The sequence below is a fragment of the Opisthorchis viverrini genome (assembly GCF_000715545.1).
Source record: "Opisthorchis viverrini unplaced genomic scaffold opera_v5_1, whole genome shotgun sequence".
Lineage (NCBI taxonomy): Eukaryota > Metazoa > Platyhelminthes > Trematoda > Opisthorchiida > Opisthorchiidae > Opisthorchis > Opisthorchis viverrini.
In genome coordinates this window covers 2865420-2878160 of record NW_008751657.1, presented here as the reverse complement: position 1 = coordinate 2878160, position 12741 = coordinate 2865420, and the positions used below count along the sequence as shown (strand labels likewise).

General features: G+C 42.3%; 1 protein-coding gene across 1 annotated transcript in view; it reads right to left on the bottom strand.

Annotated features, from left to right (window-relative positions):
* Positions 1–1745: 1745 nt before the first annotated feature.
* The window catches only part of T265_00043 (hypothetical protein), a gene marked incomplete at both ends in the record, with an annotated part of 45195 nt that continues 34199 nt past the window's right edge, over positions 1746–12741 (bottom strand). The window contains 5 exons of the mRNA XM_009163700.1: positions 1746–2469; positions 5631–6111; positions 8536–8704; positions 9666–9816; positions 12057–12164. Of these exons, the coding sequence (XP_009161964.1) occupies positions 1982–2469; positions 5631–6111; positions 8536–8704; positions 9666–9816; positions 12057–12164 (1397 nt within the window). The remainder of the gene's footprint in view (positions 2470–5630; positions 6112–8535; positions 8705–9665; positions 9817–12056; positions 12165–12741) is intronic.

Below are 12741 nucleotides of genomic sequence, written 5' to 3'. Positions count from 1 at the left end.
ACAGATCGTCTAAGGGCATTATCCAACTTAATCGTGGTATCTTCTGTAGCCTGCCTGTTCGTAAGAATGGCTAACATGAGGTACCGAAGTATGCACATCTATTTCATCCCTTGCTGGATACCGTCGCTAAGCTTTCAATTAAATTTTGCTTAATGTAATCACTCCGACAGCTGCTGGATTATCTCTGTCAACTAAAACCATGGGTCCCAAGTTGATTAGATGAAGCCTTTACAAAGTTAGTAGGGCTGCAAAACCAGTAAGGGAATCACGAGAAAAGAGATTTCAACGGGCGAGGACGAGCGGAAAAATTCCTTTCTCAAAATGATCGTATAGAAATATATTAATTTGAGGAAGTGTTTTTAACACTAGTCAATTTAGGTGCTAGATTTCGAATGTTCTGATGTCAGACGTTCTCAGATTTGGTGGCTACCTCCTGAGTTTTGTTTGCCTACGGCCATCAGGACGATGAAGTAAGATTTATATTTTGCCATTCTGGGTGGCAAACGAGTGAGTCGGTCGTAAATTTATTACATCCTGTCAAAAGACAAACTATCTGGCGCAAAATCAAAGGTTCCACACCAAACGATTTAGCAAAGGTCCAATCATTTCTGAATCCTCCCATGAAGTGATAATTCACATTAAAATTCTGAGGTTTCTGTTTTTAAGTGTCACGTTTTTTTTGGAAATAAAGGCACTGAGTTGTAATACTCAACGTGCTCTTCGAATCCCGTTCATCGCAAAACACAACACATACCGTAATTTTGAACACGACTGTGCCATATTTTTAACTCCCTCGTCTGTCAGCATCATCACCCATCTTTAGCTGTAAAGGCCGCATACTTGTTGTACAGTGGTTATAGCCGCCAAAGTTTCGTTAGGCAATCGTTTGAGGAAATGGAGGCAAATAGTCATGTTTTGAGGCACAAGACCGTTTGGCAGGCTCATAGGTTTTCACCTAATTTGCCAACAAATTCCTTCAAATATGTCCTCCAGGATAATTGCTCCCTCAGCGGAAGCTTTTCAGTTTGAGGAGCCACTGGAGACTATCAGAGTGAGTCTACTTCATGGATGCTGGATGTGCTGGATAACTATCCACATTGTCCTTACTGATGGTGACGGGTTCCGACCACTTATTTTTTTCATGCTGCAGAATGGGGCCTTCGTTTCACCAGTGTAGGAACACCGCAATATACTTTACAGTGAGCAGTCACACTCAGGATGAAAGTGCTACAGCACACACAGTCCTTAATGGGGCAGAAAATCAGTTCACCTGAAAAATTATACGGGGAAAGCAATAACCTATGGGAAAAAGACGGGAATTCGGAAAGTGACCTAAGTGTAGATGATGCAATTGCAATTGCTCAGTCAACTAAACACTTGTTCGGTAAGCGAGAGGTGTCGTTCCTGTCCTTTCCAAGCAAGCAAGCTTCCCGTCAGAACGATCAACAGCAATTGATTATCCAGTATGTCGGATGCCGAAGCACTGCTACAAGCTAGATCCACGAAATGGGTGACTCCTCCGACTGTAGATGGACAAATGGAATCAAGCTAGACAAAGCCCAGACTGTTGACCTAACAACGATTGTAGATGAATTCACCCACAAAAACAATCAAGTAGATCATGACCAATATGACCGATGGAATATGGCAGAGAATACTCCAGAAAGTCTGTCAAAGATAGCATTGACAGCAGCGAATTTCGGCAGTCTGCAGTGGGTATGGTATCCAAAATAGGAAACACTTATATCGTTGTTATCATTTATTTTTTGCAAAAAAGAGCAGGCATATGTGCATAAATTGAAACGAATTTTTCTCCAACCGAGGCGCCTAAACATAGAAACATAGGTGCAGAGCTGTAGTACGAAAAATGTGGAAACAACTATATAAATATCCTGGTAAAACCGGGATGCACGCGTAACGTGTGATCATCTGCTAAAATGGAAAGATGTGAAACTGTTTGCCACCAAGGATTGCTCGCCGATCAGTTTCGAACAACAACCCCTAGGCGTTCAAGTAATAATATAGCAGAATTGATATTGTCCGGTAATGATACGTTTACCGCATACTTGATCTGTAGAGGTCCAGCTTCTGTCAAACCAAAGTACACGGAAAAGAAGACGAAGCCAAATAAGGATATGATGAGAATGGTGAGCAGGCCAACGCGAAGAGCGCACTTCGCCCGGGGGTCTTGAGAAAGCGAGATAATCTTCTGCAGTCGAACCGCGTAACGCTCGGCAAATGTCTTTCCTTCAAGATCCGTGTCTGGTGCGCGGTATTTCTGAAAAATTCCAGCAAGTTTTCCACAGCAAACTGCATTCAGACAACGTTCTTCTTCATCGGCAGAACACGGTCGGTCTTCGCAGCCACAGAACCATTTCGCTAAATGCAGTAGACATCGACCAGAACGAGATTCACATTTACATGCACATGGGCAACTGAGGCTTGGTGAACGAACCTCTGTGTCTGAAACTGCAAGAAAATCCGAAAAATATGACTCTCGAAAAGTTTTCAATTCTCATATGCAACCTAAAAATCACACACTTTTAGTACTTCCAGTGAAATCCCAATCACTAACATCTGCGCTAAAGTCGGAGTAATCAAGATGGGCTAGCATTAGATCTATTCTCTATTCCCTTATGCTTTTTGCCGTTTTATTCAAGAATGTTATCACTGTAAAACAACGAAGTAGCAATAATCAGCAGTGATGTTGCTTATTGTGACGACAACAATGAAGATGATTTAGCCGACTGGCTGAAGGTCTGAGGCACGGTTAACTTCGCGCTAGTCTGTATAGCCTCAGTCTGCCAGACAAGTCTTTATGTTCAATGGATCGAGCATTGGGATAAGGTCTGGACGGATCTTAGCTCATTTGCAACCCACCTCCACATCACCTTGCGGTATTCGAAACCTTTAAGGTCATACAGAAAACAAGGACACAGATTCAAACATCAAGGTCCGATCTATCTTGCTGTATTTTCTTGACAGAATTGTGAACTCTCGTGAAATTTGAACGAAAAAATATAAGAACCCTCAAGAGTAGCATGATGTTTTTGATACGTCAAAATTTGACAAAGGTTAGGGTGTTAGTATTCATCAGTGTTTATATACAGAAAATCACAGTACAAGCGTTCCCCTTAAGAGTCCACTGACAGACCTGTATTTACACATCAATTTATCAGGTCTGTACGACAAGTACGTGGTTCTTAAAGCTGGTAATAATGATGATGTCCAGCAACCTCCGACATAAGTGGTGATGACGTGTCCGGTGGGGTGGAATGATGTAAGTTTTTAGAGGTTCTGTAAGTGTCACTTAGCGTTAAAGCCTTACAGATTTCCTGCCAAATTTATAACAAAGCCCAAATGTATCACAAATAAAAGTCAATTTTAACTTGATCCGAGGATTCTGTTTGAAACAACGAAAACAAGGCTAGACTAAAAGTACTCAGTCACCTGAAGATTTCCATCAAAGCTTTCTGGTAATTTCACCCCGTTATCTTTACAACTTTATCGAGTTCATGATATTATAACATCAAAAATGACGTGTGTTGGTTTCAGTGTTACTTCAAATGAAAACAGACAGCGTCTGTGGGTTCAAGCCCATTGTCAGCACATTACGAAGACACTGACTTGCTTTACTTCAATCACCATTTCTTGATAGGCCGTAAACAAAGTAGTAGTATTGATGGCGGAAGTGACTTATATGGTGTACGTTTTCAAAAAAAGAACTTGCCCATGGTAGTGAAGACCGTGGCAGCGAATGGAAACAGACAAACAGTTCAGAGAAGTTCAGACTTGGGGGTGTTGTTTTCATGAAAACAGAGCTTCGCTGATTTATCCTCCTCTAGGTGTAATCAGTTTCTACGAATCTGCCACTGACTGACATTGTAATTTACCGAAACTCCTGATCACACTTCTAGACTCAAAAAATATCTGGTTCTAGCTTTCTCAAATGATTCGCTCTCTCTCTGCTCAACCAACACACAAGACTGATTTTCCGCTTCCATTCATTGCGCTCTTCGTTGTGGGACTTTATGCAAATTACCATGCTTGCAGGGCAGTTCGGTACCACGGCTACCACACTGATGTTACTCCTAATCATGATTATGCACGTAACACCTTCGGTTAAGAGAATCCGTGTTTTTTGCTCCGGGGACTTCGCCCTGAAATGAACCGGTGGATAAATGGTAGGCTAGGATTTACACAAAAGAAAACAGAAAAATCAATATTCGGACTTGTTTTCATTCGAGGAGGCAATTGATCTCGGAACAGATTTGTCTTTATTCGTAGAAAGCTAGGGACATGGAGTGAGACAAAACAGTGTGGCGGTAGACTAGCACAGCTTTCAGGACTTCTGTTACCCATGTGGGTTAAAATGTTTCACCAAAGTCTGAAATTGTGGAATACTGGTGAACAGCATCATGCGTTTTGGTTGCCGATGTGCTTGGATTATATTTTGCAATGTCACAAACTATTTGTGAATATTCGAGTCTATTTAAAGGAAAGATAACGGTTTCATCTGAAGCAACTAGGTGAACAATCGGGTCATGAGTGTCACGTGCCACGGCCCTAAACTAATTTGCGCTTCACCACGCTATGCACATGTTATGGTTAGAACACAGAGGATGCTACCAACTCTCGGTGTGTTTCATCTATCGTAGGAGATACACCAAAATCTAGCTAAGGTAGCCTACCAACAAGCAGGATGAGAGTTAGCTAGTACAGGCTGTATCATAATAACAGATTTGACGTTGATCAAAGCTATCCCGAGAACCATTTTCGGTTTCGCCATCCCAATTTGCAAACAGCTGTTATTCACATAGTCCGTGGAATACCTTTTGAAGTCAAAGAACTTGGAACACATATGCCATTTGTATAACACTCTATTGGTTTTTAGTCCAAATAATTCCCCTCAGCCATCAACATTTGAAATTTACCAGGTGAAAACTCATTCGGATATATAAGATGATCTCACGAAGCTAGACTGTCTTCAAGAATATAATAATTCTGGTCAATCGAAAGGGTTTTTTAAAGGTTCGCCGCACTGATGACAGACTCTTTCTGTGTGATGGGTGTAGGAGATTATGCTGAAAGTAAATTTCTGATGAATAAACAAACTGTGTTGAGGACAGAGTGTGTTGAACACTGTTCGCTGCTCAGTTTTTAATAACCAATATGCTAGGTGATGAGTGCATTTCGATGCTTCTGACAACTTTAGCTGCTGGTGGGACCGACCATTATTTGTTATCACTCAAACGGACTGCTCCTTGCATTACAGTTGGTTTTTTAGGTTGAAAAAATTCGGCCATACACTTAACTAGCCTTGCGACCTTGAAGTCCCCCAAGCTGCGTTTGGTGCTACGTGAAAAGAGATTCAAATGCCATCAGAGATAACGGTATTAGCTTCGGTAGACAGAACGTGATTTGGAGACAGACACGCCCACCAGATACTTTTCACATAGACATGACTGAGCCAAACATGTAAAAGATAAGGGAGCTCCAACGAAAATAAACGGACTAAGGTTGTCTCAGAGAAAACGCGATTTCATTCGGATTTAAAGGAATTGACGAAGGCTGAATTGAACTGCAGTAAACAACCCAAAGTTTCAGAAGCCCGCAAAGAGAAAACATACCATAATCTTCCGGATACTTCTCAACTTGCAGTCCAGAATTCACTTTGTCCGGAGAAAGGACAGTATCGAAACCTTGATGAAAACTGTGGCCATAAGGTTGATCTCGCACGACTTCACCAGCCGATTTGATGTTTTTTTGATTCTCCATGTTCAGCACATCTACCACCCTGTAGTGTTCTTGAACGTTCCCATCCCCTTCTCCTTCAGTGATCTCACACGCTGGTACCGTTGGATCCCATGCGGTCCAGTAGGTTAGGCGGTGAAGGTTCTCAGGTTTTGGACGTTCAGAGAAGAATGAAATGATTACCAGTATTAATCCAGAACTCAGGAATGAGAACAACGCAAAGTACATGTAGTGAACTTTGCTAACAATTGCAGGACGTAAGTCTGCTTCGCCGCAAACGGGTTCGCTGTATATAATAGTTAGGATCATTCTGACGAGACCAACAATCAGTCCGTACACCAGCGCGCAGAATGCACCCTGAGAATAGTGAATGGAAGTGACCATACGATTAGGAACGAAATGCTACTTTTTTTACACGGACTGAAAATAAAGCACATGTCCCAAATACAGGAAAGATATTTATCAACTGCCGCAAAGATGATCGGGAATCGTGTGCAGTGCACCTTCCGGTTTCGCTTATATGTAAACACTTATGCATAGATAATTTCACAATGAAGCCACAAAGGGGTTCAAAATTCATCAAAAACTGAGTTTTCTGCTATTACTCACGACAACCACTTATTCGATCATTAGTAACTTATGTCTAAGACAACAGCGGAAGGACGAAGATCGAAATTAAATTAATTCGCGATGTTCTGATGTCAAGAGGGTTTTTACCAATTAAGCATTGCCAATGGTTTGGACACGTCGGGAAACGCCACGAAACTGAAATGACCGATCGTCGGCACCTCACCTTAAGTGATGCTGTCACCTGTGTGCATTAAAAGCGAGGGTTTAATGGCTTTTACACTCTGGAAGGCTAAATTTGACCGAATTATTTCATCGTAAAGGTTTGATTTGATTACTAGACGAACGAGTACATCGTGCGTAGTTAGTGTGACTTTGGATGAAACGTCAGCTTCACTAACACGGGTTTTGGCCTTGTAAGTTTTTTTCTCAAACTCCCCACTCATCAGCCACAAAATTTGTAGGTAGGCTTGATATTCTGCGGTACAATTGTTTTACCAAATGTTGACGTTCGGTTAGGCTTCATGTTCCTTTGTCGGATAAAATGGTCTATTTCTTACCGCTTCACCACGGCATCTAGGCCATATTTGGATGCTCAAGTACAGAAGTTGCGAAAAACGACTGTGCCAGTGCAAGACAAAATCATATATCTGAGAGATTATACATGCCGGCGCAATGTCTTCCCCATACATGTGCGCTCAACTGAGAAACCTGATCGTACCGACTCAAACGCTTCAGGATGAGCCATCAGAACTACTTAACAACCCGCTGAGCGCAGTAATTCTTCCGACGTGATAACATAGAGGTTATTAAATTTAGTCTAATTCCAAGTTCATCAAACCCTAGTACCATCTTTAGTAGCGCAAATCACCTTTCACAACAAGATCTGAGCCAGTCGTCTGGAGTTCAAGGCTCTGTACCGCAGATGATATGCACATTTGCTGAACCTTGCTAAAAGCGAAACTCAGTTTCCACCCCTCGCGAGATTGTAACTTTCAGTATCAATTAACCCGGGATTCATTTATTGGAACTCTTGAAACTCCGTGGTCTGCGGAAAGAGTCTGGTGGGCATCAACGCAAATAATGCACTAAAATTAGCTTTCGGGTAGTTTGGAGCAGTACTGCTTTGGTTGGACATGAAATAGATTTGTTGCTATATCACCTATGGAGAACTAGTGGCAATAATGATGTATGTTCATGAGGGTTTATTTGACGAAAGTTGAAAATCGTATGACCAATCGCTACTGTGGCTGGATGCTGTGCTGACTTTCACTTTCTCGATTTTACGGTTGAACTAAGGACTAGAGACTGTCATGCGTTACAGGCACGATACTGACTGCCCGATTAGGCCATATGTTTTCCTCTTTTCCATTCATGTATGACTTCCCAAAGCTCAAACTGATGAAGCAAGGAGCTACAAATCTAACTCCGCCAACTGATCACATCCTTCATGCACCACCAAGTTATGCTTTATTCGATTTAAATCCGGGAAATAAACAATCGTTTGTGGGATGCTCCGACAACAGTTCTCTCGACTTACCTGCTGATATATTTTCTACTCCAACCACTATTGGAAATCCTACAAATCACATCACCTCAAAACGATATTAGCTGGAAACGGTTAACCGTTTGGAGTCTATCATGATACTACAGCATAAAATACAGGTTGTTTCCCTTTGAAATTTTAACGCGTCACTTAGATGAAACCATGTGAGAGAATGGTGGCAGTCTGAAATAGCGCTATTTAGTATTCAACCGAGCTTTATCAGAAGCGTCCCGATCACTGATCATCAGCTTAGCGGTAACTGGAGTACACATAATGAAGGCCAGGTGAGAGTGCCAGGGTTCCACTTGGGAGAAATCAGTTGACTGGAAAGACCACATGAAACTCTAAATGACACTGTTCATGTCCAAGGCCACTGTGAGTGGTTCTTCACTTTCACCAAGTGTGTTGTTGGGCGCTCTTCGTAAATTCTCATTCATTAAACCGAAAACCACCACAGTGGATCAAAGCATCTAAGTGCTGCCTCATATGAAAACATAAAGTTTCCTTTAGAAGGATAAAATGAGCAATAAGCAAGAGGTTAACCCCGACAAAATCTACTGATGCCTCCAAAAACCTATGAGGGCGTGTACTGGAGAAATGAAAGAAAGGCTTCTATTGAGTTAAACCCAAAAAAATTCTTGACGGGTATTTAAAGAAAGAAAACTAACCGATTCCGTAGAGCGTTTCCAGAGGACGGCCAACAAGTAGATGGAAGCTATGGGTGGAGCCAGACAGGCAGAAACAGCCTGTATGTAAATAAACAGCTGGCTGCCTTGCAATTGCTGAATCACGGGTACCCATGCAATGCTCACCATGACCAGGACGACGACAAAAACCCTCGAAAAATGGGAAATCGAGAAACGAGTTTGGCCATGACATCGAGGGACATACAACAATTAATATGCCTCAGCAACCTTAAGGAAGTAAGTTTGCCAACCTAAATTGATAAAGCGCGTCGGAATAGATCCTCTTAACTGACTTATCGGAAGATAAGTAATTCATATTTTTTACTGAGCATCAAACCAGGTTGCCGACAGTTTTGTCAGTCAACAAGAATAAACAAGGAGGAACGACCAAAACAATCAGCTAGCGGCTACATACAATCCAACAGATAAACAAGGGTCGAGGTGTATTAACCTCACACCTTGCCTGCGAAAAATTACCAGAAGACTGAACCCAAAGTGTTGGTAACTGACAGGATCGATACTGTGTGCAAGACACTTCCAGAAAAATCTCTCGATTAGTGCGGTACCCACACCAACTGCATACCGCCAAAAAGTGTTCGGTCCTCGTGTCGCTATCACTATGTCAGTGCACAAAATGTAACGTACCTTACGTATGCCTACTCTGGTTGAAAGGATAATGTGTGTGATAGTTGCATTGCTATTCAGAGAGCCAGTTGGGATCACTCAAGTAAACCATTAGACGTGCTTCTTGCAGCTGGGTGTAATACCCCTCAAATAAAAAGTGTTCAGACCTGGGATTAGTTTGCAAAAAATGGTCATTTGTGTTTTGATATTTTTGAGCAAATAAGGAGCGATCAGTACAGAAGTGTTGCAGTCAAAGTAATATGGCCCCATGAACTTTAGGTCGGCGACACTCACAAATATGACAGGATAGATATCTAAGAAGGAATGGCAAAATGATTGGCAAATCTTGACATATGCGTTGGTACACTACGGTTTTGCAGACCCTATTCAAACCCTGTGGTAAAAACAGGGGTACCATGAATGGAAAACCACATCAATGACGCCTCTTTTTTGTGCAACTGAAACCTAGGGTGGATTGGCGAGCTTACCGACCGACAATCATCAGTTCAGCTTCACGAGCGCTTTTTCTGAACCGTTGATAAATGTCGACTGTGAACAAAGTACTGGCTGAGTTGAAGATAGATGTCAAGTCCGAGATGAGCGCTGCCAACATCACTGAAAGCATCAAGCCGCGTAGACCTGTTTCAAATGGTTACATAAAGAAGCGAGAACTTAATAGAATGGGCGCCATATTCACTAAACAGGGTTTGCAGCACTGTACTGAGCTTCAAATAATCAGAATAAGTCCGCAGATATGAAATGAGTCTGACCATACATAATATGACTGGGTAGACTCCTGTCTCTTGCTTGTCAGGAAGGTGATTTGTCACCTGATCTACAAAGACGTGAGTCCACTTCGAAATTTTATTTACCGGAATTTTACGCGTGGTTCGTCCTATGTCTACTTCAATAGTGAACAGCCGAGGTCCATCTGCGCTTTTAGTAAAGTGAGTAAAGTTCCATAACAGTAAACACAGAGTTCGTCATCCCTCCAGTCACAATTTCATGCCCGTATAAATGATTCACCAGTACCTTGGCTAAAAGCAGATACATTTTATTATTCGGGAGAAATCTGCATGCAACCAAAGACCGTATTGAGCCCCTTGTATCAAACCAAACTTCTGCTGAGAGATCCATTATCTCAGAATCCGGGGACTACATTTACTTGGTATGACCCAAACAGGACAACCGGTAGTGGGCTGTCTGTAGATTTCAAGCAATCGTCCCAAACGTTAGTGAAAACATGTTGAAGAATTAACGGCACAACAACATGGCAACCCCTGAACTGAATCCAGAAGTAGGATATGACTTATCAGGAATCAGGTCACAAGGTTTACCCGTTGGAATCAATTACCCTGCAGATTGCTGTATCACTGTGGCTGAACGCAAAACATGTGTGCACACTTGAAATTCATATAGGCTACCATAATTCTTAACGGTGTGAACGAAGTGTCATGCTTCTGTTTTCCGACTGCAAAAACACCTAAAAACAGACCACCAAATATTGGGAGTTTTTCGCGAACGCCTCGAGTAGAAACCCAACTCGTGATGGAGCGATTAAAATCACACACAAGTTTGCAATTGCGGTAATCTATAGCAGGAATAAGCGAAATACAAACAGAATTGTACATACAGATGATCCAAATGGGACTAAATCACCCGGAAGTCCCCTTCTGTTAGCGCAGCAATACCTTACAACGCAATTGCAGGAGTGCGCACAGCATAAATTTCTGAGCTATCACACTTGAATGTTGTTGATGTGGTGTTTCTTCAATTAGTGACCAGCAGAGTTGCTGCGTAAAGGGTTAGGAAAGACAGAAATGTTTGGATAACCAGTGCTCCCACTTAACAAAACGGCTTTCTTCAAGTTAACTCTAACTTCAGTTCTAACACAGACTACTGTAAGCGACCAGGATACGCCCACGTGAGTACAGAGGAATGGTGTTACCCTGAGTATTACAAGTGTATTCAACGAAATTATTGCTTTATAGCTGTTCATCCGTCCTGAGTGACTTCTAGGATATCCTATACATTTCTGGAAATAGGTATTCATATGTACGGATCAAATCTCTGACAACGGCCCCGGGACCTACAAAGACGACCGAACCGGTCGATACTTCAAGTTTACAAGTGATTACAAACCATGCCTGTGACAAATTCGATGGCGTCCAATAGACGAGCCTACTGTAGCGCATGCTAGAATGCAGGCCCGACGTATTGAACAAAAAGCTCACGAGTCGTCTGCATTACTGTGAGACAATAGGCGGTTTCCCGTTTACGCTTAAGCAGATAAGCTCTCAGCCTCTAATGCCCAAAAGATTGATGGGGTACAGAAGTATTAGGTTTACATATCTTTTGAGCATACAAAACACATGCAGAATTTCTGAAATCGATCGGAACAACAAGTTGAATTCAACGTTAGCATGTAGATGCGCGCCACTTATGATCTTTCAGTCATAGGACGTTTTTGGATACGAAGTTTTGAATTGGAAACTGAAAAGGCAACCCATTGTCTTTCTCCTGCTCCAGCGTTCGTCAGAAAAACGAAATATGCTACGGGGTGTGGGTAGTTCAGTAATACTTGTTGGTTGTACTAAAAATAACACAGACTGATTGAACATGCGATTTATATCCAGGAACGTCTGGCAGAGATATTGGGTACCACGTGACTAATCTTATTCTAGACTCACTAGTTTAGATTCGTGATAACAGTCTTGACCACCAACAATTCAATTTTGACCAGACTGGTATTTGTAAGCCATTTCAACTGGTTTATATTGTTGTTCACTGGCATGGATTCTTTGTTATGTGTGTATGAGCAACCTAGTGTTCGAAAGAATGCATCTTATGGTTAGGTGCTAAAAAATCCAGGGACTTACCTGATGGCATCAAACCGACAACCAGTTTCGGGTAGGCAAGATTAGAACATCCATTGCGTTGTCCACAAACTCGCAAACATTGCTCGCCTGGAATACACGCCACCTCATCTGCGGGGTTCAAAGGCAAATGCGAAAGTGATGAAATATGCTACCATCCGACAGACGAAGATTCACTCAATCTGACATATTATTTCTCACTTTTGAAGAAAAGCTGCCACTTTGACGTAGTGATCATTGAGTACTGCAATGAGCCTGTGGTGCAAAATGGCCGAAAACCTATTACACATGGTATAAATATGCCAGAAAGGTCAGGGCGAGCACCCATACTAGGGTTATCTGTGATTATCGGTTTATCCACAATGTCCGAAAAACAAATATTCATTTCTATGAGTCTGATGCAGTTCCAAAGGCAATTGGTTTGTGCAGAAGCATCAAAAGCCACACATTTATGGGTTACTCTCTCTGGACCATCGGATTAGGCCAGTGCTCTGCAGCCAAGGCGGCCACAATAGTGAGCAATCGGCTCCAAGAGGAGTCCTTCGACAGAGCCTTCTCGGTTGTTGGTCAGGTGGCTGTTGATCTATTCGTCGAGCTTGGCAATCGGCTTGCAAACGTTTCGTCACCATACGAGGAGACATCGTCAGACCCACCAGAAGCATGGTACTCCACCGAAGAGGCGATCAAC